The 27354-nt window shown below is 38.0% G+C and overlaps 1 protein-coding gene across 4 annotated transcripts in view; it reads right to left on the reverse strand.

Annotated features, from left to right (window-relative positions):
* Nucleotides 1–27354, reverse strand: part of WDR17 (WD repeat domain 17) — a 64335-nt gene that overhangs the window by 35271 nt on the left and 1710 nt on the right. The window contains exons 1-5 of one of the 4 annotated variants that reach the window (XM_072037283.1): nt 18425–19183; nt 17894–17994; nt 8781–8909; nt 3284–3467; nt 1270–1500 (exon numbers count right to left, since the gene is read on the reverse strand). In XM_072037283.1, coding sequence (XP_071893384.1) covers nt 1270–1500; nt 3284–3467; nt 8781–8909; nt 17894–17959 — 610 coding nt within the window. In that variant the 5' untranslated portion in view covers nt 17960–17994; nt 18425–19183. Of the gene's footprint in view, nt 1–1269; nt 1501–3283; nt 3468–8780; nt 8910–14663; nt 15729–17893; nt 18382–18424; nt 19184–27354 lie in introns of those variants that run through there. The other 3 variants (XM_021277737.4, XM_072037284.1, XM_027456379.3) reach the window with 3 other exon arrangements.

Raw genomic sequence — 27354 nt, forward strand, 5'->3', positions numbered from 1 at the left:
TTATATAGATTAAAAACAGAAAACCACTGTTATTTATTTTTATTTTTAAATGATCTTAGAAAATATTTATAATATTACAATAATAATGAAATAAAAAAATACTCTAAACAGATATAAGCAAAATTTTGGTCTACCCCCCACCCCTCTCAGTATGAACAATTTTCAATTAAAAAAATAATGGAACTTGTACTGTGGTACATACAGAACTGCCATTGATGCCAGCTTTTTAGCCAATGTTCTATTTGCATGACAAAAATTCTGACATTTTAAATCCTTTTGCTATTAACGCTATTTTCATATTGAAATAATTCTAGGCAAACTATTCATGAAAACTCTGTTTGATACATATTTAGAGGTGATATTAAAACAGATTTTAATTTCCCTATGCTAGTACTAAGTCAGCCAGCATTGCTGAAGCAAGGGAATTTATTTTCTGTGACATACCTAGTGACAACTTATTACAGTGAACTGAAGGGGAACAAATTTTCAATGGCTGTTGGAATATAATGTGTAAAACGAATGATTTATTTAAAGAACTATTTTTTCTCAAAGTTGAAAAATCATGTTTCAGTGGAGGAAAAAGAAATAGAAAAGAAAAAAAATCTAAATAGTCCATCTCATATCGTTATGTGTCTTCACAGAAAGCTGTTTATGAAAGAGTGCTGAATTTTAACTTGAAAAGACATGTCCTTATTCAGCAAAACCCTTTTTTTAATTAGTCTAGTACTCTGCTAATGAAGTATGCATACACATGCTCTGTGCATTACAAACATAAAGAGAAAAACTCTTGCCCAAGTAGTCTCTTTGAGAAGAGAATCCTAAACTCTCTGACACAAATTCTGACACACTGTTATTCATTAAATGAAATGAAAAAGTCAGCAGACTCTAGAATATGAAGCAGGGGGCTCTAGAACAAACAGAATTAAAGTAAGAGACTAGTGAAAAATTCAAGTCTGTCCATTTGGATTAACAAACTTACTGGGAAATAAAGAAAATTCAGTAGAAAATTGTGGCTGTTATCATTCCCCAGAAAAAGTTTGTTAGACTTATCAAAAGGGGGAAGCGAGAAAGAAAATGCTCTGCACACTTCAACTAAACAAATATATTTCTGTGATATAGAAGGAAGAGAAATACTATGAATTAAAGACAAGTTTTATGTATGTGCCTATATTTCTAAAATCTAAATGAAAAAAAAATCAGAATTACATGTAAAGAAGCAACAGACAATAACAAAAATATATACATATATATTCCAATATCAGTTTTTACCTGGTTGAAAAATAGACAGACTTCCATCAGTATGTCCAAAGACTACTTTTCCTTTTTTCTTTGGATGCCATCTAAATAGACAGATATCTGACAAGAAACTATGTGCATCTCTATGTACAGTTACTCCACTGTCAGGTCCTGAGATAGTCCAAATGTACAAGGGACCTCTGTGGGACACAAATGCAACTGCATCACCTGCATTCCAGCACCAACTAAGTGACGCAGGAATTCCTGAAACATACAGGTAAACCTTGTTAGAACCAGAATAGGAAATTCAGTATATTACTGTTGGGCCCAGTATCAGCAACTGTCTTGACAAGCTGTAGAAACAATTATTCTTCTACATAAAAACTATTAGACTGAAATTTAAACAATATAAAAGTAACCTACAAGTATCCATATGCAGAAAGCAGAAATATTTCTCAAATTATTTTAATACTACTTTGATCGGCTGTATTTCATGATACTTACACTTGATTTCATTAGTGCCAAAGCCAATCACATATATGAGAGAGGTTAAATCTGATCCTGTAAACAATCCTGTCATTCATTCACAATTCCATCTACCACTATTGTTTTATTGCTAGCTATTTGCTATTAAGCTAGTAAAATAGTAAAACACTGACAATTTTACAATTTTCTTTTTTTTTTTTTTTTAAACATAATGTAATTTAATCTAGGGATAAATAAAACAGAGGCAGGTATTTGTGATAGAACTGGAAAACTCTGTAAGTTACAGCAAACTCTTGATAACTTCTTTCTGGACATCCGCCAGTTAACTCTGTTGCGTAGCACTTACCTGTGAGGACTGCCATTTAAAGGTTTTGACTTTAACAATTCCAACGTTAATTATCCCCATAATTTAATAACGTGTCTGAAGGGGTGAATGACAGTAAGACAAACTTCTTGAGATGAAGATTCACAACTGTTCATATTTTGATACTTTAATGCTATTTTTGCTGTCTTTAACACTACCTTATTGATAGGATGTTTAAGTATATTATCCTAAAAATAATACAATTTTAGAAAATTTAAAATAAGAAAAAATATTACTTCACATGTATTCACTGGTTGAAGTAGCTTTTTAAGTAAGCAATGTGTTGAAAAATAAATATCAGCTTTCATATTAATGCATAATTTGAGCAAATATTCTGTTTGGATTAGATCAAATCATCGTGTGTTTCCCTACTACTCCTTTTGCAGGATATGCATGATACACAAGATTTTCAGGGGTATTCTAAATCCTCTGAAAAGTACAGAGTAGAGAGTCCCAAAATATCTTGGAATAACCTGAGATACTAATTGTCCTTGGGTTACACCTGTTTTCCAAGGAAGCAAATGTAGGAGTCAAGCACAGCTGGAGAGATTGCCTATAAGGACAGAAATACAGGTGCTGGTTTTGACTGAAGGGAATGAGTGAGAACTGGGCAGGGAAAGGTGACAGGTATAGACTTTCAACCCCCCTACACCTCTATTACAATCTCGTCAGCAGTTTCAAGTCCTTAGATAAGATGCAGATGGACAAGAATTAAGGTATTTAAACAAAAACTATTTTTCAATTTTGTTGATAATTTATACTTGAACCTGCTGAACACTACATGTTATTTGCTTTCACTTCTGTAAAGAATGCTACATTTTATTTTTCACTTTAACTGTAAAGTAATCATGAAAAGACATGATCCAATGTTTAAATCTTAATTATTTATTCTTTTTTATGACAAAAAATGTTTATTTCTGCTCAACCAATAATCAACGACAAAGTAAATTCTTCAGTTGGCCAAGTACTTTATAGAAAATAAACTTTTCACCAATTACTAGACACTTCAGAGCAATTTCCTCTAACACACTATCATAATTTTCTAAAACGAACTATAACAATCAGAAGAATATTGTGTTATGCAATTATTAAACCGCTGGCCTACGGAATGCTTTGAATTTACTGTATGTCAAGTATTTCTGATACGTGGAGATGAAAAGAACTTTACTGAAAAATAGATCTCCAGGTTTGAAGTACCTTTTGTGTTGTCCAGCTTGGCCACAACTTTCTGTTCAGTCACATTCCAAATAATTACTAAACTGTCTGCACTGGCACTTGCAAACATGTCAGGATTGTGCGGACACCAGGATATGGCTGTGATTGTCTTCTTATGCTCAGACATAATTGCCCGGAGCTTGAATTCATTGTAACGGTGATCCAGCTAAACAAAAAGTAAAAATTCATTTTAGAAATACATATTTTGAAAGCTCACTTTAAATACTGTTGGGTCAGAGAACTGCTCATGTAACAGGCTTACAAATGAAATTTTTGTGGATTAACAATTCTCAGTACTTGACATTTAAATAAATGAAATTCCTATGTATTTTACTTACACTGAAAAGGTGTCAAATATTCAATTATCCCAAGCACTATTAGCATTCTATTGTTTTCACTTATAAATTATTGTTACAGAATCACCGAATTGTCTAGGTTGGAAGAGACCTCAAGATCATCGAGTCCAACCTCTGACCTAACACTAACAAGTCCTCCACTAAACCAAATCGCTAAATTCAACATCTAAACGTCTTTTAAAGACCTCCAGGAATGGTGACTCCACCACTTCCCTGGGCAGCCCATTCCAATGCCTCACAACCCTCTCAGTAAACTTCTTCCTAATATCCAACCTAAAACACACCTGGCACAACTAAAGTTGTGCCACTAGTGACCAGCCTCCATCTGGATTTGACTCCATTCACCACGACTCTTTGGGCCCGGCTATCCAGCCAGTTTATAACCCAACAAAGCGTATGCCAGTCCAAGCCACGAGCAGACAGTTTCTTCAGGAGAATGCTGTGGGAAATGGTGAAGTCAAGGTAGACCACATCCACAGCCTTTCCCTCATCCACCAAGCACATCACCTTGTCATAGAAGGAGATCAGGTTCATCAAGCAGGACCTGCCTTTCATAAACCCATGCTGACTGGGCCTGATCACCTGTTTGCCCTGCAAGTGCCGCATGATGACACTCAAGATAATCTGCTCCATGAGTTTCCCTGGCGCTGAGGTCAAACTGACAGGCCTATAGTTTCCTGGGTCTGCCCTCTGGCCCTTCTTGTAGATGGGCGTCATGTTTGCTAACTGCCAGTCAACTGGGACCTCCCCCAATAGCCAGGACTGCTGATAAATGATGGTAAGCGGCTTGGCCAGCTCCTCTGCCAGTTCTCTCAGTATCTTCGGGTCGATCCCATCTGGCCCCATCAACCTGCATACATCCAAGTGCCACAGCATGTCGCCAACCATTTCTTCATGGATAGTGAGGGCCACATTCTGCTCCCCATCCCCTTCCATCAGTTCAGGGTACTGGGTATCCAGAGAGCAACTGGTTTTGCCGCTAAAGACTGAGGCAAAGAAGGCATTAAGCACCTCTGCCTTTTCCTCATCTTTCATAACTAAGTTAGCCCCCGCATCCAGTAAAGGCTGGAGATTCTCCTTAGTCCTCCGTTTTGCATTAATGTATTTGTAAAAACATTCTTTGTTGTCTTTGATGGCAGTCGCCAGACTGAGCTCCAGATGAGCTTTGGCCTTTCTAATTCTGTCCCTGCACTGCCTCGCAACATCCTTATAGTCCTTCCAAGTGGCCCGCCCTCTTTTCCAAAGATTGTAAACCCTCTTTTTCTTGCTAAGCTCAAGACACAACTCTCTGTTCAGCCAGGCTGGTCTACTTCCCTGACAGATTGTCTTTGGGCACGTGGGGACAGACCGCTCCTGCGCCATTAAGATTTCCTTCTTGAAGAGCGCCCAGCCTTCCTGGACTCCTCTGCCCTTCAGAACCGCCTCCCAAGGGACTCTGCCAACCAGTGTCCTGAACAGTTCAAAGTCAGCCCTCTGGAAGTCCAATATAGCAGATTTACTGGTCCCCTTCCTGGCTTCTCCAAGAATGGAGAACTCTACCATTTCATGGTCACTCTGCCCAAGACAGTTTCCAACCACCACATCTCCCACCAGTCCTTCTCTGTTTGTGAAGAGAAGGTCTAGCGGGGCACCTTCCCTGGTAGGGAGGAGCCAGCTGTGTCAGGAAGCTATCTTCCACACTCTCCAGAAACCTCCTTGCCGTGGTTCTGCTCGAGTGGGCAGCCAAGCTCCACCACAGCCGCTCTCTCGCTCCCTCTCCTCAAAGAAGAATGGGGAGAAAATATGATGAAAAGGGCTCAAAGGTTGAAATAAGGACGAGAAGATCACGCAGTAATTATTTTCACAGGCAAAACAGACTTGGCATAGGGAGATAGTAAGATTTATTGTTTATTACTAACAAGCTAGAGAAGTGAGAAACAAAGGAAAGAAACCAAAAGCACCTTCCCCCCATCCACCCTCTTCCACCTCCTTCCCCCGAGTGGCGCAGGGGAACAGGGAAATGGGGGTTATGGTCAGTCTACAGCGCTTCTTCTCTGCCGCTCCTTCTCGGTCACTCTCGTCCCCTGTGCTGTGGGGTCCCACCCACGGGATGCAGTCCTTGATGAACTGATCCGGCGTGGGCTTCCCACAGGCAGCAGCTCTTCCAGAACTGCTCCAGATATGGGTCCGTACCACGGGGTCCATCCCTCAGAAGCAAACTGCTCCAACCTGGCTCCCCTACGGGCAGCAGCTCCTGCCAGGTCACCTGCTCCTGCGTGGTCTCCTCTCCACGGGCTACAGGTCCAGCCTGGAATCTGCTCCGGCAGGGGTCTTCCACAGGCGGCAGCCTCCGTCGGTGCAGGGCCACCTGCTCCACCGTGGTCTCCTCCACGGGCTGCAGCGTGGACCTCTTCTCCACCGTGGTACTCCATGGGCTGCAGGGGGACATCCTGCTTCACCATGGTCCTCACCACAGGCCGCAGGGGACTTCTGCTCTGGTGCCTGGAGCACCTCTCCCCCTCCTTCTACACTGACCTTGGCGCCTGCAAGGCTGTTCCTCACTCCTCTCACTCTCCCAGCTGCTGTGTGGTGCAGCGTTTTTTTCCCTGTCTTAAATATGCTCTCACAGAGGCACAAAAAAACATCGCTTATTGGCTCAGCTCTGGTCAGCAGTGGGGCCCTTACCAAACATGGGGCAGCTTCTAGATCCTTCTCACAGAAACCACCCCTATGGCCCCCTGCTACCAAAACCTTGCCATGGAAACCCACTACAATCCTAGACTGCTTTCTCTGGGCTGTGTTGTGCTTCCAGGATATATCTGGGAAGTTGAAGTCCCCCACAAGTACAAGTGCTGATTTCGCAACTTTTGTCAGCTGCCTGTAGAACTCCTCATCAGCCTCCTCATCCTGGTTTCGCGGTCTATAACAGACCCCCACCAGGATGCTTGCCTTGTTGGCCTTCCTGCTGATCCTAACCCATAGGGACTCAACCTTATCATTCCCAGCCTCAAGTTCCGCGACATCAAAACCCTCTCTGATAGAGAGAGCCACACCACCACCCCTTCCATGCTGCCTGTCCCTTCTGAAGAGCCTATAGCCAGACATTGCAGCACTCCAGACATGAGAGTGGTCCCACCATGTTTCCGTGAGGGCAACCAAGTTGTAGCCTGCCTGCCGCACGATGGCTTCCAGCTCCTCCTGTTTGTTACCCATGCTGCGTGCATTAGTATAGATGCACTTCAGCTGGGCCACTGCCTTCTCTCCCAGCCTTGCCATTGTTACCCCTGGCACAGTTCTAACAAGACTTGTTTCAGCTCCGTCCCCCTTCTCACCTAGTTTAAAGTCCTCTCAATGAGCCCCACCAGCTCCTGGCCAAGGATCTGTTTTCCCCTTAGAGATAGGGACCCATCTGCAGCCATCAGGCTGGGTGCCAAGTTAAGCACCCCATGGTCAAAAAACCCAAAATTTCTGTGTTGGCACCAGCCTCTGAGCCACGTGTTTACCAGGTGGGCTTTCCGTGTCCTCTCTGTACCCCTCCCTGCCACCACTGGGATGTACGAAAACACCACCTGTACTCCCGCTCCATCCAATAACCATTCCAGTCCCCTAACGTCCCATTTGATGGTCTTCAGGCTTCTCTCTTCAATGTCATCACTGCCAGCCTGGACTATTAAAAGAGGATAATAGTCAGAGGGGCAAACCAGGCTGGGAAGCTTTCTGGCAATGTTCCTGACCCTGGCCCCAGGGAGGCAGCAGACTTCCCTACGGGTAGGGTCAGGCCAACAAATAGGGCCCTCTGTTCCCCTGAGAAGGGAGTCGCCCACAACAATCACCCTTCTTTCTGTCCTAGTGAAAGCAGTCCTGAGGCGTGGAGTTGAGTTCCTCACCCCAGGCATCCTCCTGGGTAGACTTTCTACCTCTGCCTCAGCTACCGGTCTTCTCAAGCTTCAGGGCCTCAAACCTGTTGCGTAAGGGCACCTGGGAAGGCCGGGCTGGTGGGGGAGGGCATCACCTGTGATGTTGAGCAGGGACCTGTCTCCATTCCTCCTCAACTCCTAGGTCCCCTGCCTCTGCAGGGGGTCCACCCCCAGTTGGGGTGTCTCACCCCGGGGCCTGTCCTTCAGGCCATGCAGGGAGTCGCTCCACAAGTCTGTCTCGTGCTCACACTCTCTGATATCCCTCAACCTCTCAATTTCCTCCTTGAGTTCTGCCACGAGGCGGACCAGGTCATCCACCTGCTCACACCTCACGCACACAGTCTCATTGCCCACCGCAGGTGGTAGGAACAGGCTCACTGTATTTCTTTAAAAACTGCACTCTAACATGATTTTTATATAAGGATACTAAAATGCATTCTTTACAGTTAATCTACATTTCCATGTTCCGTCCCTTGAGTTTGAAACCTAATTCCTTAATTTGCTTCATCCAGTAAAAAAACAAAAAAACAACAACAAAAAAAACATGGAACCCCAAACCTGACACAGAAAAGTTCATTTTAATCCCACAAGCAGCATAACTCATGAAGTTCAAATAAGGTTATCCTTATTTCATGCAGTATTTCTCAATCTGAAAATTCTATGTGATAGCATTTATACTTTTTTTTTTTTTACATATTGATGCACAGTAATCGGATACTGTAAATGACCATGCTGCTGTGCAGTTCAGAAACAAAGAAAGTAATAAGTTGCTCCAAACCAAAGATACGTGGGCCACTGAATCCACAGCTCTGTAGCTCCATCTTTAAAGTTTCCCAGACTGGATTAAAAACTGCTTAAAATTACTACTTCTACACTATAGCTTCAAATGAAAACACAGAATTGCTTCATTTCTCTCTCAAAAGCTGTTCTTCTTTGACAGATTTTCATTCATCTCAGACATTTGCTGGATTGAGAGTCTTTTACAATTCCAGATACATACAACTTCAAATACAATGCTTACACATCAACTCTATGCACTATTTTTAACTAGCAGAAAAAACAATACTTTGGAAGAGGTATCTTGAATGGGAGACTGTGTTTTATACAGATATCTTCTCAGCAGTAATCATACTTTCAAAAGCATAATAGAAACACATATTGAAAGGGCTCAAAATGAGATAAGCAATAATGTAAAATAACTAGTCTGTTAAATATAAACAATCTTACCTGATAAATATAAATAGCAAGGGTAGCACAGTAGGCAAATCTGTCCCCACTAGCAGCACACACATCTTTGTTCCATGGCTGACATCCAGCAGCTAAAAGACCCACTTGTTTCACCTGTGACATTTTTGCCTTTAAAACAGAATATCATTAACTACAACATGAAGGCAGAATGTTAAACAAAAGAATAATGCAGTTTTGTTCCCATACTTAATGCATATGTATCTTAACAATATAGCTAACCTTTATGTTTTAACAGTAAAATCTTGTGTTTACGAGGTATAAACGAACAACCAGAAATACACTGAGCAGACATTCACAGGCTTCAGTGTGAAGCATGGCAGGGATTTTATAACCACTCAGAGGAGTCTATTTGTGGGAGTGGGAGATAGCACATGAAAACCTGAATAGATCTTGGTTTGCACTAGTTGAAGCTGTTCTTCACCATGTTTATTTTCTCCTACACTCAGGTTCAAAACTTTCTAAATAAAAGCATAATGCTCTGCACAAAATCACTCAAACAATATTTGACCACTACTGTGAGAGCAAATTTTCTCTGCTATGTATGAGGGAAATATCCACTTGCAGGGAATTTAAAAGCTGTAACACAAGATCCTTTTAAGAACGGTGAAACACAAGAAATAGTAAGAAAAACACCAACATATACTAGACGTTTTTGTAATATTGTTTCTCCAACTACTTGTTGTGCTTAAAATGAGGGGACTTTAACATAAAACCACAAGAAATGCCCTATTGAGCCAGATCAATTACATACCTAGGTCAATATTTGATCAATGGTAATGTCAAAAGGCTGGCTAGATAGAGCACAAGCATGGCCATTTCCCCATTGACATACCAAGAACGCACACGTTTACAAAGGAATTGTTTGCTGAAACTTTACTCACTCTCTGCATATTAATTCTTTTATCATACTGTTATTGTCAATTTCATAGTACAATTCACTTCAGTCTCATCCTTATAAGACTATGGATCATTAAAAAAGTGCTGCAATATCTTCAACCAAAACACTCTGTTACCAACACAAAGGCTTAATATATTAAATGCTACCGAGATGAAACATATCAAATCAATACAAACACATACTTTCAACTAAAAGTACACTAAATTATGAAAATAATTTCCTATCAGTAGGCACTTTTCATCAAGACTTCATTAATTATTTTGCTTTTTTAAAAAAAAACAAAAAACACAAAAGCAACACAACAGGGCTTGTTTATGTTTTATTTATTAAAGAAATCTGGCAAGTCATTTAGATGCATGTGAAGAAAGAATTCTGCTAAGGTTTTATCTGTGGATAGCTTGGCTATTCCATATGCATAGATTAGTGACAGGCAATAGTCTCTCACTATTTTATTGAGGTAGTGCCAATTATTAGTAATCTTAGATTAGTACAGGTTATTTTTAATTTATTTTATATATTTGAGAAATGCAAGTGTCATTGCATATGGAACTACATTATAGCATAACTTCAACCATAATTACCATTTATATACCATATCAAACTTGGAGCTCAGACTAAAACTCACTAAGAAGCAGAAAACTCAAAGTTTTCTTTTACGAGATACAAAAGTATCCAGAAAGTTTAGTTAAATTATTATTTATGAAGCATAGTTATATGCTTACAAGAATAAACCAGAACACTTTGAACCGAAAAAGCATCTCCTCTAAGGAGAGGCTCACTTCATTATTTATGTAGTATGTTAACAATTTTTTAGTGCTATTTTTTAAAAATAAACCATGAAAGTGGTAGTAATAAGAATACTGGAGGGACCATGCCTTTGTGGCAAAGGAGGCTAAAGGTACCCTGGGATGCACGAGAAGTGCTGCCAGCAGGTCAAGGCAGGTTATCCCCTGTACTCAGCCCTGGTGAGGCCACACCTGGAATACTGGGTCCAGTTCTGGGCTCCCCAGTACATGAGAGACATGGACATAGTGGAGAGAATGTAATGAAGGAACTTGAAGATGAGTAAGTGACTGGAGCATCTCTCTCACAAAGAAAGGCTGAGAGAGTTAGGACTCTTCAGGGAAGAGAATGCTTGGGGAGGATCATATCCATTTGTACAAATATTTGAAGGAGGGCTGTACAGACAGAGCCAGGCTCCAGTGGTGCTGAACAGGAGGCAATGGGCACAGGCTGAAACACAAGGTTTTGCCCAAACATATGGGAACACTTTTCTACTGTGCAGGTGACTGTTGCCCAGAGCAGTTATGGACTCTCCATCCTTAGAGATATTCAAAAGCTGTCTGGACATGGTCTGCTCCAGGCAGCCCCACTCAAGCAGGAGTGGGGTTTGGACTAGAGCTTCAGAGGTCCCTTCCAACCTCAACCATTCTGTGATTCTGAGATACAAGAAAACGTTCACAACAAGCCTTGGTAAATATATTTGCAGCAGACGAGTAGGGAAGGTCACCAATTTTTACAGAATTTCTGAATCACTTAGAAACCAGTCCTCATGTGACACAAAGCTAGGTTCAACCCAGTTGCAAATGGATGCAATGCCAACTCCATCAACCCGAAGACATACTTATGACTTTCTGATCACTCCAGTGGCCTAACAGCTGCAACTGAGGCTGATAAAGATGACTAGGTGGATCACAACATGGTGATCTAAGTGTCAGAACAAAGTCCAAATGACTGCAGAAGGAATCCAAAGAAAACTATTTTACTTGCATCAGTAAGAGCACCTGTAGAAAAGATCCTTCTTGGGCAGATGGGTGGAGGAAAATTTAGCTGAGTTTCACCATATCGCTGCGTGCTTCAGTGTGGGCTCTGGAAAGGTCCAGACATGACAATTTACATCTGCAACTACACTAAAGAATGTCTCATTTAAGGACATACTTATACTGTGGATAGGTAAACAGACTGAAGTACATTATATAGAAAAACACTACATGGAGTAAGGAGGACAGGGTCTTTAATTCAAGGAACTGCGCCTATAAATGTAAAAGGTGAGGAGAGTTATGGTCAATTTAACAAGCATCAGGTAAATTTAAGCCCCACAAAGGAGAGGGAATTAAAAAAAAAAAAGAAGACTTTTGATATGAAGCAATGCTAAAAGCAATTGTTGATTAAGCATAAGGGTTGTTTTTGTACAACTACAACAGTGACCTATAGTGCAAAGGGAACTATCAGGCTATGTTGAAAAAAACTTATGAGAAAAGTATTATGTATGTATTAAAACGAAATTCCAATGCTAGGGATGAAAATGAAGCTGAATGATTAATTTTATTTTCAAATTTTTCTTATGTGCTTGGGGCATATACTTGGCACATAAACATTCCGTAAATGCTATAAATTGCATTACCCTGCAGTTCATTTACAATCCTTCTTGTGCTATCAATAAGAGTCCCTAGGAAATTAATTTATCTTATTAATTAAAGAATCATCATCACCACCCCCACTCTCACAAACTGACAAACGTAAATAGTCTCCAAGTTTCTGAATTTGCCACTTAGTCTTTTACTTCTTAATAAGATTACAAAATCCAAAGGCCCTTTCTTTACAATTAAAGTATCAATCACATTCAGAAATATTTGTGTTTTGGGCATTTAGAACTGCAACAAAGATTTCTTCCAGTCACAATAAAAAAATAGCTGGCACCATTAACAGCCATGTTTTCTGAAATTAAAGTCATCCAGCTGATTACATAATAATTTACTAAAACGCAAAATAGCGTAACGAGCCAAAACTCAGAAAGTGATGGTCTAACAATTAAAACTGTGGATATGTGAACACAAAAATAATGAAAATTGGAAAAAACAAACAAAACCTAAACACATGAATAATCAGAAGGCAGATACATAACATTAGATTATCATAGGTTTAATTTATAGATTAACTGCATATAAAAGTGATTAAAAATGAACTCTTCTTTAAAAATTAATAGTCCACAAATATTTATATAATTAACGGATTTGTCTCATATTTTGTACAGATTCTCTTGTTTTTCTTTCTTTTTTTAAAAAAATAAACAAAATAAAACTTCTTTCTTTATCTGGAATCTATTATATTCCTGATTTGATGAAGTTTAATCTCTAAGAAAATATTTTAAATCTAGTTTTGTTCATGGTTTGATTACAGGCAAAACTAACTGGAAGTTAAAAACTCAAATAGATGATAAACCAGAATTTCTTTTTTTTTTTTCTCCATAGTAACGACACACCTGTCTTGCAGGATTCCACAGTAATCTATATTAAAAAAAAATCCTGTTATCATAATCAGAAGATTGTCTTTTTCACCTTCATAGGAGAGAGGGACATAATTGTTGACTATATGAAAACTAATCTATAAGAAAATATTATTCTAGGCAGCTGAGAAGGATTTTAAGCCTAAATGCTGCAATCTAGAACAACCACCACCTGCTGTATTTACAATTACCATCATCACACAAAACTGACTAGCACTTTGGGTTTGGAGGTGGTTCCATTATTAGCACTATTTCCATGTTTTCCATGCTGCTTATTAACACCTAAGAGACCTAACCTTTTTGTTTGTTTGTTTTATCAGGACATTTGTGTAGTTTCAGGATATTTTAAGTCTTCAAATGCATTCGTCACTGATTAGATTTCAGGCTACACTAATCATGATCAAAAATAATTGTCATCAAATGGCTAAAAAAGTATTTCAGCCTAGTTCTAAATGTATGCCTGTAAATTTTACTGGGTATGCTGCACCAGGTACTGTTTTCCAAATAAAAGAACACATCTGACTATGCTTTCTCTTTATTCCACACTTACATTAAAGACAAAAGGTAACTTTTTTTTTTTTGAAGAAATTCACCATAAGAAACTTCACTCATAACTTAAATTTAAAGCAACTGTTTTTTGATATTGTATTTTTTTTTTCTTAAGATCTGATATCCAAATGAAAATGTCCCCTCAGTAAGATTACCATTTGGATAAAAAATGCTGCTTTGTGATACTCCGTTATTTCACTCCAGTTAGTAGCTTATGCCTAGGAAGCATTATTAAACTTTGATTCCTGATACAGTTTTTTCCTTAGGTTAAAAAAAAAATAAAAATATTCACAACTGAAACTACATTGCATACGTAAAATATTTTGAGCTGTATTTTAACAGGCACTTTAAACTTTATTTGCTAATACGTGCTGTTTTAACCTTGTTAATATTTCCCCTTCCCTATTCTTTAAATATATTGTAATTAGTAAGAAACATTTGCTTTGAAATGCATTATAATTGTATCTTGAAGAAGAAATTGCAGTTGCGTGACACTGTTATGTCTCTCAAGTACCTTGTATCAAAGCAGTTTCTTGCAGATCTTTTCAGGCACTACAGATTTCTGTTGGACATGCTTATAGTACATGGGATAAAACAGCATTCACCAAAACAACATGAATAAAATGGCAAAAATCTACAAATGCAATATAAATGAATATATATTATAGACATATATATGACTACACATGTTGCATTTTAAATAATGGAGATTTTTTTTCATCTTTTGTTGAAAATATTTTCTTTCAATATAAAGGATACACAAACAGTTATATTAGGCTCTGAAGAATACACTGGGAAAAAAATGTGCATATAAAAATACTGCTCTGGGAAAGCTATCAAAGGATGCCCACAGTTTCCAAGGAGATGAGGGGAAGAGGGAGGACAACAAAAACCTTTTTTTTTTTTTTTTTTTTCCAATTGGCATGAGCAGCAACATTTAAAGTCCTTCCTTGCTGCTAAATATAGGAAAAAATTAAATTGAAATTCTGTATACCACAGAGGTAATATTATTTAAAAATAACATCTGAATGGACTAGATACATAGACATGACTATATATCAATGACTTACAGATAAATGCCTAATAATCCCTACCTTAGCATAGGTATCATTTTTTGTAAACCACTTACGAATTTCCATGTTCATTCCAATACCTTGCTGCTCCCAAAAATGTAAAATCTTGTTCTGGGTGTCGAATTAAATCACTTAACTTGACAGATGAAGGAACTAAACCTTGATGTTCACAGAATAATGCAGTTACTAAAGGATGCAGGAGAAAAGACTGAGCATTGTGTCGCACACCCCACACACACAGCAGCGATGTCAGTAGCCTGGCAACTGCAGCTCTTTAACAGGCACCATTTTAATTCCAACCTAATTCCTTTTCCTCTGCTTCAGGTACTCAGTGCATTTCATTGTTTGTTGTTTTTTTCTGACTGTACTACAGCAACATTTACACATTAATAACATCTGTTTAAAGCCATTACTTGGCACCCATTAATTATCAGGAACTATGCTTGCACGTTGCAAGTATTCCCAAACTTACAACCATCAACCATAACAAATAACGTGCACCCACACTGTGAGCCTCTGGGGTCCATATGAGTACATCTACAAAGTGGCATGTGCACAGAAGTGAATATGCAGTATCCAGACGTTAATCATTACACTTCTGTATAGACCAAAAGGCTGGTCAATCCAGCTGAAGCAGCTGTATGTACTCAGGTGTCAAGTGCTTCTGCTTCCATTAGTTCTATTGTCACTATCATTCAATTAAGTGTGTATGTTTTCTTACAAGGAAAACTTGCTGTCACACCTGTAGGGGTGGCACACACCAGTATTACCTCTCATCCAGTCCATCGTCCCCATTTTTTGGGAATGTCAATGATAATGTCATAATTAAAGACCTACTTTACTGACATAAAAAAGTCTCCTTAAAAACATTCGACATACGCATCCAACTTTGTAGGAAAATCCATTAGAGGTGAAAATATGATGTGTGAACCACGGCATTTCACATTCATTGCCCTATTCAACTGCCAGTTTGAAGCACCGGAGAATGGACAAAGAATTCACCTCATTAAAAACATGGAGGTCTTTAAGCATAATGAGAAGTCTCTTCATGTCTGCAAGACAGAGCAGTTTTTCAGTGTACTGAATAATTGAAGACGACTTTGAATTTCAGCAAGATTCTTCAAAAATATCAGAAACCTGGGCTAGATTCATGTTAGGCAAATGCTGGCTGCAAATCTCCTAATGCATGGAAAACAACCTAACAAGTGTTCAAAATGAACATAATCAGTTATTCAGACGCTGACTAGGAAAAGCACGCCTTTAAAAAAAGAAAGAAAGAAAGAAAGAAAAACTTTCTACTAGTTTTCACAATGATTTTAAACCTCCACAATAAACACAGAGCCAAAGCTCTATGTGCCAGCTCAGCAAACAGAGATTTTTCCATTTACCTGCTCCCCTAATCCCTTTGTACAGGCACGAATACATCATTTGTGCAATTATAATCAAAGTTGTCCTTCTGCAAACTGGTATTTTTGCCCATGTCTGATGACATGGGGCACAGATATGTAGTAAATGACAAAAAAAAATTTGTTTGAAACAATTTTGATCAAATGTTTCTCTTTGTATTTCAGGTCAGAAGTATATAAACATATCCAAGGGGAATCTACAGTAACAGAACACTATTTCAAAGCCAAGCACTCAGGTATTAGAAATTATAATAAAGTAGGTGCTGCATGAGTTTTTTACTCAGCCACTTCGACTAGCTATGAAAACATTGCTAAGGATATATTTTTATATTTATAATCCACACTCAAACAATTTCAACTTCCTTTTCCACAACACACAGAGAAGCATCTCATGGACATGACTATAAGAATTTTAAAGCAGATACAAATTCTTATCTGAAATTAAAGTCAAAAACATTAATCTAAGACAGATACCCTGCTTAGAAAATGTAAGGATAATAATTTAACATTACAAAAACTAACTTGGCAAAAATTTTGCAAAGGAACATTCTTGACTTCCTTGACTACACTACTTGTATAGTTTAATATAAGTATCTTTTAATGTGCAACTTTACAACGATAATCTAAATAGAAATACTAGGGTATGAAACAGACGAAGGAGAAATGCTGATGATTCATTAATACATCTCCAGGAATCTTGAGCTACATACAATCAACCTGAGATACAGAACAGTGGTAACAAAACTAGAGTATTAATTATTTATCTGGTACCAGAACTCCAGCTTTTAGATGCCTTATATAATACATATAACCACGTCTTATCTTGCTATAAAACATCTCATTCCCTCCGTAAGAGTTCTGTTCTCATCTTCCAACCCAGAGCTACCACAATCACTAGAAGATTGCTTTTGTGCTGGCTACTTGCCAAGAAAGAACTTGTGATATCAGACGAATTTACCTCTGGGCACATCTCACATCCAAGTCCCTGATGAGCACCAATTAACAGATTATTCTACATCTGAGACATTCATATGGTAAGAGACATGTAAAATTACAACAGTTGAAAAAGCATTAAAAATCTGCTAGTTTTTAAATATTTACGAACATATAAATGACATTACCAAGTGATACATGACAATACAATTAAAAAAGCTGCTGTCCCTTATGTTTCAGTAGCATCATCTGCATTCTGATTCAACAGCTAAGAACATACTATCAAAATGAGGAATAGAAATTACAAAAATACATGGTTATGTAAAGGAGCTTAATACAGTGCAAGAAATGAGACTTATGTTCACTTCTCACCCTAAATCTATGAAAGCAGCAGTAGATCAAGCTTGCCCAAGGCATGCAGTTAATAAACATAAAAGGAATTCAAGATATCCTGCAAATGTTGCTATAGTAACCACTCCTCCTCTTCAGAAAAAATGTTAGGAAAAAAAATGTACAAATATCCAAGGTACAACTTGGAAATGAACCTAGATGAATTTCATCTCCCCCAATTTTGCTTGGTTTTATTCAATTAACGCCTATAATTAGTTTATTCCATGCACAGTATATTATTTCCTCCTCATACAAAAAGCTTAAGTGCTCGATTTCTATCTCATTAGATATTAAAGGGTTCTAGTCATTAAATTATGCAAACTAAAAATACAAACAGCTGTCCACTGAACTTCCAATATATTTCATCCAGCTAGAAACATCTTAAAATCATTTTTGATGTCATTATCTATGATTCTAGATCCCAATAAAAGTACTAAAAAAAATCCCTTCTTAGTACCATGGAAACATTAATTTTGGTGCTAGTAATGTAATAAACAGCAGCACAAAGAAGAGAAACAATGAAGATAAGAAAAAATATTAATTTAAACAAATCTTACTCGTTGTTGTCCTTCATACCAATCATCTTCATCAAACCAGTGGGAAATGTAAGTCATCCAAGCCATGACAGAAGGCACAGTTGAAACTAAAAATACAAAACCTGAATATATGCAAGCATGATGAGCTCAGTGCTAAACTTTATTCGAAACTAAAAGCTACCCAGAGATCAGATCTGAACTCTATGACATGATTCTATACCAGTAAGCTTTAAATTCTTAAACATATAATCTGAATGCTGCTAGCAGCAATTTACATGCTATCTATGTATAGGATTCTGAACTGGAACACAGAAACCAGCACTAAAACAATTAATGAATTACATATTGCTGTATTTTAAATTAAAGCTGGTCAGTGTTTCAAGCTTGATTTTACAGTGCTTCTGAGCTCTGAAAATGAGGTGCTGTTTGAATCATTCTTATTTGCCTCCTAAAAAAAAAAAAAAAGATTTTTTTTCTCTCCCCCCCTCAAAATGTACTGTCTGTAAGAAATGTGGTTCAGTGCACAAAAGCTAGTGTTAAAATGTAAAATACCTTCAGAATCATGGAGTGTAACGTGTTTGGGTTATGTAGGGAGTGGCTTCAACTGGCAGAGGAGGAGTGGTCACAACCTTTGCAAATGAAGAACATCCTATGTTTAACAACATTAAAAAAACAAACAAACAAACAAAAACCCACAAAAGCACTGTATTTCCATCACAGCCAGCAGAGCCTGAAAGGCTCGCCGCAGGGGCTGGGAAATGTAGAAAGCCTGATTTTCCCTAATTCATCGGAATGCTTCTTTTCTCTCCCTCAGGATAGTCTCATAGATCTGATTATTTATTCCTTCTGCAGCTAATTATAATTTTTTGGTATGCTCCTGAGTTTCATGTCAGACAGTGCAGTGTACCAAGGAAAAAAAAAAGAGGTGGGAAGGGGAATAAAAGATGTATTGTTCACACCACAATTCAGCACTGCAGCAGCACATTGCATCAGCTGTGCTCTTTAGGACATTATCATACAAAGCTTTCCAGCTGTGTGGTTACAGCAACTATCAAATCCTCAAGAGATTCCAGAGAACAAAAATAAAAATCCCAATTCCCTAAGAAGCTTATAACCCGGACAACCCATGCCCTTCTGGACTGGATTAATGAGTTGTTTCCCCAGTTATTAATACAACAAATGCAAAAGCTAGAATTGTTCAGCCAACAAATAAACAAAGCAAAGTGAGAAAAGAGCAGCCTGAAGTGTCAGATATTAACTCGGTGTTGGTGGTCAGCATTAGTCTGTTTTAAAAGAGCAGTATTCCCTCAACACCACTATGCACCTCAGTGTCAGCACCAGTCCTACTCCAGCACAGTTTCCATTAAGGCTATCACAAAGAAGTTAAGTTCTCAAATACACAGCAGGTAAATAAAGAATAGAAGCAATACTTTTACTTTTTAACCTCTTAGTCAGAAATTATGACACCCCAGGGGAAAAAGAAATAAAATAAATCAAGACACACACTACATTTCTGGAAAGTGGCATTCCCAGACTAACAAAAGATGGTTTGTTGTTATGTAGTCCTCCAGACAAACACAGGAGAATGAAAAGGAACTTCCCACCCTACTACTGAAACTTTTCAGATTATTTGCCTCTCAAGACTTCACCTCAACCACAAACAATGAGCAATTCTGTGTATGTTGCAATCTCATAAAATATATGGGAAATACAGGATTAATTCAGACACATCTCACAGAGCTGAAGAAATGCCTGACAGTAGTCTTGGTCTATGACTAAATGATGAAGATGTTGCTGATGTACCTCTCCTGGGAATGAAAATTTTACAGTATGCTAAACGAATCATACCCGCATTATTACTGCTTCTTATACCCTAAAATCATAATTTCAAACAGATTTATATTACTGTTTTTAGGAAAGCCTTTGCTTACAGGCTGCTTTGCCCCTGTATAAGGGCACCTTGCTCAGGATTCTGAACAATGTTAATCATCATCCCTAGTTAAGCACTAACTGAGCTTTGTTGCTGTTCAAAGCCTACAGCAGTCCCACAATGTACGTGAACTGATTTTTCTAGTCTCAGCACCAACACGTTAGTACAACAAGTCTGTCAAGAGAACGTAACACCGGCTCACATTTAGTGTCAGGATCATCAGGGACTAAATGAATAGAGGTACTGTATTACCCTTTCAACAAACTGGTGATACTTTCAGCTCAAAGGTATAGATGCAATTAAAATCTGCATGTGACAGTGGATGGGAACTTAAACTGCTGAAAACTGTTATGATTACCTGTAAATAAAGCAAAAAGCTTTGTCTCAATTATATATGAAAAAAATAAGACAAGAAACACTAGTAGCTGCAAATGCATCGTAGGCCAATTATCTTTGCCTATTCCTGCATCCATCTCCAACTGCTGGCAAAACACAGCAATCATCCAGTGGAGGATGAAGTAAAACTCCATGTACTAATATTGCAATAAAGATATGTGAAAAATCTCAAACCATATAATCCCTTAATTTTCTATAACTAAATTTAACGTTATTAAATGTTTCCTAAATTACTTAGCATGCAGTTAACCAAAAATCCACTTGTACAACTAGCAAGTGTTCTTTTCTTCTTTCTTTTAAGGGCAACCAAAGGTACCATGACATCAAAGTCCTAATACAGCAAACTGAAAAACTGAGTTTTTGTTCAAGCACTGGATATTAGTAAAGTATTTGAATAGATTACACCAAAAGAGACTTCTTTAAGGTGTATACAGCCTTAAAGCAGATGGCCCAATACATCTATTTAAAATATTCCAGAAGGAATAAAAAAAAAAAATCTTATCTATTTCATGCAGAAATAATTTTTTAATTCTTGAGCTGATATCAACTTAATGAAAAATGCTATGACGCAGATATTTCACAACCCTCCCTTTGGAAATAGGTACTCAGCAAACGTAAGAATTATTTTACACTTTTAAGAGTCAGGACTTACCTCCTAGGGAACAATTCTGATAAAGTAACTGTATTTTAGAAAGTAAAGTTTTTATGCATACGTATTAATTAATATGTAAACATATGGTACAAAGAAAATAATATTGTCAATGTGTGATACAAGTCAAAAAGATCCATTAATGTTTAATTCTCTCTAACTTATCATTTGGGGTGGAAATTGCAATAGCTATGAGTTGTAATATAAGAGAGAGAAATATATACAATTATAAAAACATACTTTAGAGAAATAAAAGATCATACTCTGGTATCTTGCCAGATGCAGCACTTCAGCTTTTTTAAATTGCCACACATGTTTTATAAGGCAAGTGAGATATGCAAACTAAACCAACTAAACGCATACAAAAATAATATTCTGGATTTAATGCTGGTTTGGATAACTTCACAATGGTTAGCACCTTCTGCATCTGCAGTTACATTAGAATGTGTTCAAGAGTGCTGTCCAGACTGACCACCGCAGCCTTCAGCAAGTCCCACTGTTACACTGAGATTGTGTCTCAGGGCTGTGAATGAGCCAGGCCAAATTCTACAGCACCACACAGGTAGTCTGGCAATGCAGGATCACACTGTTTTATCCCCTTCACATAACTGTGCAATATTTATCCCTTTTGAGGCTTGGAGGATGAGTTTCCATTAGGAGAAGAGCTCTTACCTACTTGTGATAAAACTAACAGGGTGCATCACGAATAGGCTGCTTTGCAAAGATTTGAAGCCAGGAGCCAAAGGTGACAGCAAGGCACACAGGTGGGTGGCCTTGCTGATTAGGGGAACAGTCCCCTGGTAGTCAAGAGGTCTGCTGATGACAAACAGGTTCAGCTGATAGTCCAGGAATCACCAGACAGGTTCACAAGGACAAGGCCAATCTGAGACCAAGGGAGGAAGCCAGCAAGGCCGGACACAACATCCCCATGGCACAATTTGGGCAAAAGACAAAGACAGGGACCCAAGCTTTGATACTGCTCTAGAGTTAGTGGGCAGAGGTGTGTGAATGGAGGTCCCAGACAAGGTTTCTCACGTCTTTCCCCAAATTTAGTTGTTTTCACAGTCTGATCCAAATTTATACAGCTGCACCAAAGCAGAGCTTGCTGTGAACACAGTGTTAAACTCCCAACACTGGGAAAAAAAAAAAAAGGTACCTACAACAGGAGACTGCAGAGAGAGTTATGGGCTGGTCAGGCCAATGAGAGCCTGGGTGTTGGTGAAGCAGGAGATGCAGAGTAGCAGCACTCTCAAATCCACATCACCAACAGGTCAGACAGCCCTGTAGGCTGGCAAGAGGTCACCACCTTTGGATTCTGATCTAGAAGGTTCTTTAGCTTGCATCCCTATGGCCAATTTTATCTTCTCACAGCATGACACTGATTAGCAAGAAGCTGCTGCTGTTGGCAGCATTACTTTTGAGAAGGTAATAATGTTCAACTACCTGTAGGTTCTGAAAACCTCCTTTGCTTACTGAGTCACTGGTATCCTCCACCTCAACAGATAAATTAAAACTTCTGTCTTGGTGCCATGAGATGTTTTTTTTTTTGTTTTGATCTGCTTGACATCTCCCAAGTGAGTTAGAATGGGGTAGACAGACAGAAGTGGAACAAAGGATATGGTTAATAAGGTGAAAGCTACAGTGGGGATGGGGGGCACCTGCTATACTGTTTAGCTTCCCAGTGTCAAATATGCCTGGATGCTCCATAAGCCAAGCCTCTACTGAAACAAAAGACCATATAAAGTGTAGATGGACTGAACCCCACAACTGCAAGCTCTGAAACCACAAGCTACAGGGATTCATAGAAGCTTGCTGATTCAGGATGAAGAACACAAACTAGGCAGATAAAGGAAACGGATGGAGTACACAACTTATTGGGTGGGTAGGCCATACAGGAGGTAATAATGGTCATTTCTACTTACACATACAAGCAACTCCTATGAGGGATGTTACATATGTGATCAGCACAACTGTAGTAAGCAGCTGTGTGCTACCATAGAATTCAGAACACAAACCAATAAGTTTGGGAATTCTTCACATAACGTGTGTATATTGGGGAAATCAGGTCTGTACTCTGCTATGCTATTTTTTTTCTTTCAGCTTTACCACTTAGTAACATTTGTAGTCTCAGATACTGACACTTCACATGAAATTGCTTCTCTAGTTTCTGAGCACAATCTGTCAAGGATAACAGAAAATGTGCATATTCACAGAACTACTGAGTATGAAGTGACAGCAGATCATTCAGCCACATGTACAAGGATCTTTAATCCTTATTTGCACTCCTAAGTCAAGTTAGTCTCAAAGCAGTTGAATACTAAACCGTTTAATGTAATTTTAGAATCAGAAGCTTCCTCTTGCTTCAAGAAGAGGATTTCATTGCAAATGAAGACTTACTTCACTGACAATGAGGACCTATGATTACTTTAAGTGTGGCTCCTCAGCAACACAGAAGGAACATACACTATAAAATTTCCTTTAAGACAGAGTCCAACAAGAGTAAGATAGGTTTTGGATTGTTGTTGTTTTTTGTTTATTTATTTATTTATACAACTGCTTTTAATCATTCTGCTTTTTATACTAATAAGGACAGATGTACAATTTCAGTATAATGACAGTGCCTGAGCTGGTCACCATCTCCAGTAATGCAGATAAAACAGATGAGTAATTAGCCCCAAAGTTTGGCTTATAAGGCATAAACACACACACACCAAAACAAAAACAAAAACGACAAGGATAAAATGGAAGTGATGGTAAATTGTGATACTTTAGCATAAAAACATCAACATGTGCGGTTAAAGTTCAGTTACAAAATTGAAGACTTAAAAAATTAATGATTTTCTTCCATTTGTTTATGATATGAAAGTTGATCTTCGGGACACTCTTGTGCAGGTAACTTTTCACTAAGAGATTAAGCTACTGCCCTCTACAAAGGCATGACATGGGATGTGTCATAAAGGATAAGCTGAAGAGTACTGTGGCCTCAATCCCTATACACTAAAATATATTCCTTAATCTAACATACACACATAGCTTATCTAGAAAACAAAGGATAGAAGATTTCAGTGACATTTAGATCATTATTTTCAGATGTAACAAGCTAACAATGTTCTCTCATGTTATTTGGAAACATCTCAAGTCAAGAACTCACTTCAGTTTTGACAAAAGACTTTCACGAATAAGAGGGTAAGAAATCTCCCTATCTTAATGTGCCACTTTTTCCAGACAGTTTGCTATTATTTAATAAACTGTAGTTGATATCTTGTGTCAAATCAATTATGTGCTTCTATTTTTCCCCAAATAGATTTGTAACCATGTTTAGGTTTCTGCTTAAATCTAATACAGAGAAATACTCAGACATTTGCCTACATTGTTTCTTAAAACAGGCAGGTTTGACACATGCTTACTGTAAAACAGTAGCATTTTAAGAATGATTTTCAAATAATTGGGCTATATTTACACATCATTTCTGAATTCACTTAAATAAATTCTGTGAAAAAAATCAGAGTCAGTCTGAGTGTCTGAGGTTGGCACGTTGCACAGGATCATGTCCAGGAAGGTTCTGAGTATCTCCAAAGGGGAGACTCCACAACCTCCCTGGGCAACTCGTTCCAGCGCTCCATCACCCTCACAGTAAAGAGGTTCTCCCTCACATTCAGAAGGAATTCTCTGTTTCTGTTTGTGCCTGTTGCTCTTGCTGGGCACCACTGGAAAAAGTCCGGCCCCATCATCTTGACACTTCCCTGAAGCTATTTGCATACGTTGGTAAGACCTATTCTCAGTCTTCTCTTCTCCAGGCTAAACAGGCCCTGCTCTTTCTGCCTTTTCGTCATAAGAGAGAATATCCAGTTCACTAAATTAATTCTCTGTTAATCCAGGTTGTAGATGTTATTTCATACTATACCCCGTCACAGCACTGAAACTATCTACTGACTATATACTAATGCTACAAGTTTGCATTAGTTCTTTTCTCATATTTTGAAGCCGCAGAATTTAGGATAGGAATTAATGAGTCTTCATGAAAAAAAAAAAAAAGACAGAAAAACAAAAACCCAAGAACAAAAAATTTCTAAAAAACTACTTAAGTTACAAGAGCATAGAAATGCATTATTTTTCTTTCATAATATGTATGGCATTATGTAAAATAATTGCATCAGTATCTACAGTAAAGAAACCAGTTAGAAATCCTCAGGTTTTATTTATTAATTAATGCTTTAAGAATCTTTACAGTTAGAGTAAGAAGTATTAACAGATCCTCAATATGCTAAAATAAATCCTAAAGCAAGTGTTTACAGTAAGGTTGTGCAATAAGCAATTACATGATAACAACACAGCTAACCTGTCAGTGATCCTACGTCCCACGAGGTCATTTAGCAATTAGGTTTCCCCCTACTCATCCCAAGCTACGGATGGTACAAACGTAAGCAGGGCTCTAATCAGTTGAACTTCCTTCTTCCTCCCCCTCCCCGTTTGCTCTTTCCCAACAAGCTGTATGGATTTATCAGGACAAGATGACAAACAGGATGACCAGGCCACCCCACAGGGATCAGAATAAGCTGTTAGTAACACATACACAACAGCACCATCATCACCAGATTCGCAATGGGATGGAACTTTACAACAACCTTCCTGTAAGGGTGCAAGGACAAAGTCTTAGCTTCTTTTAAGACTAAGCTTTATCAGTTTATGAAGATTAAGCTCTAGCTGCCAACAATAGAAGTGATTTGATCATATATCTTCCTAATTGGATCTTGAAAAACAAATCCAATGAAACTTTTGGTTGCTTTTTTTTTTTTCTTTTTACTTTTTCCTTTTAAGTAAATAACTTTAACGCCTGTTAAGAAAAAAATATAAACGAGTATGTACGCAGTATTACAGTTACTATTGCTCAATAGATGCCTCCATTCAAATTCAGTGAAGAGCACATACAACTTTTAAGAAATGGGAAATGTATGTATCTCTTATTTTTCAGTTTCTTAGAAAAAAACACAAAAAGGGCACACCACTTATGTGTTGAGAAAAGCTATAACCTTACTTTATAACCTAAAACTAATTTTATACTGAATTATTTGTCTCAGTTACATAATCACTGCACATGTACTAAATTTGGACATATGCAAAGCTAAGTACCCATTTGTTTACCAGCAGACAGTTAGCACAGCAAGAAAGACACTACCTGTATTTGTTGTATCATGTCCATAGGATGTGTCTACCTAGAGTGCAAGTCATTCCATTCTAACATGTTTTTCAAAGAAAAAAGTTTAGACAGTGATAGTACAAGTCTCTGGAGTGATAATGAACACATCTGAAAGAAAATATATTAATAATAACTTTTAAAAACTATTTTTCTGATTTGGATGTTAAGATAATGGCACTTGCTATTTAGTATCTGCCATAGAAATGATATTTAAATATAAATTAGAAATAAAAGGTTTCCTCAGAATATTTATCTCAACACACCAAGAACTTTACTTCGCAAAAAACAATTTTCAGCATCTGAAGAAAAAATACATAACTTACAAGTAGGACAAAATTTATGAAAAAAAGGGAAATAATTCTGTCTGTGAAGCTCAAAGCAAGTATTTAAAATCCCTTAGAGCTTGGTCATGTCCCTGTGCTATTCATCATATCTCTGTAGTCATTAACAGATTTTGGTGAGCCAAGAAGTTGAATAGAAAAAGTGCAGATGGCATCCAGCTGTCTGTGATCAAACTGTACTCTCTCGCCTATCTGCCAATGCTAACTGACAAAGCTAGGTAAAGCTGGACGCAGGCAAGACCAAGACGTTTTTTCTGTGAAAACAGCTCAATGCTGGATTATGTTTGTCTCCAACATAATGTTCTAAAACACAATTTTTACAGGGCAGTTTGCAGATTTAACAGTTCTGTTCAGACATTTGAAGGGGCCACATGTGCCCTACCAACCACAGAAGCAAGAAGACCCAAAGGAAGCACTGTCACCAGAAAACCCTGTACCTGCAACAAGACCACACTCCATTCTCTAGAAATCTGAAGGGGATACAACCACCTGCATGTTCAGAACTAGCAAGTTAAGTACAGAAAACATTCTGTAGTTAGTAACAAACAATTATGGAGCCCTGTTCAACGCTAACCTCCCACTTGAGTAAGTCTTAGTTTTATATTCTGGCATATCAACTTATTTATGAAATTTATCTCTGGAATCTGATTGATCCTCTCTCATTCCAACATCAGCAGTCTCCCAATACAGCTGTTTTCAGATAATTGGTAGCAACTAGAACAGAAATTTAAGAGCATGAAAACTGTAGCATTAATTAGTGTTCTTACATCTTGTTTTGTCTACATGAAGAAAACAAAACAAAACAACAACTCTAACAACAACAGAATAATTATTTAACCAGATTGCAAAAGAAAAAAAAAAAAAAACAACAGAAAAGTCTAAACCAGAGTTTAGGGTTCAGGATATCAGCAAGCTAGGAAGTTTACATCTCATTAAGAAGCTACTGAATAAGAGGCAAAAACCATGTTG

Source organism: Anas platyrhynchos, chromosome 4 (assembly GCF_047663525.1).
Source record: "Anas platyrhynchos isolate ZD024472 breed Pekin duck chromosome 4, IASCAAS_PekinDuck_T2T, whole genome shotgun sequence".
NCBI classification, from domain to species: Eukaryota; Metazoa; Chordata; class Aves; order Anseriformes; family Anatidae; genus Anas; species Anas platyrhynchos.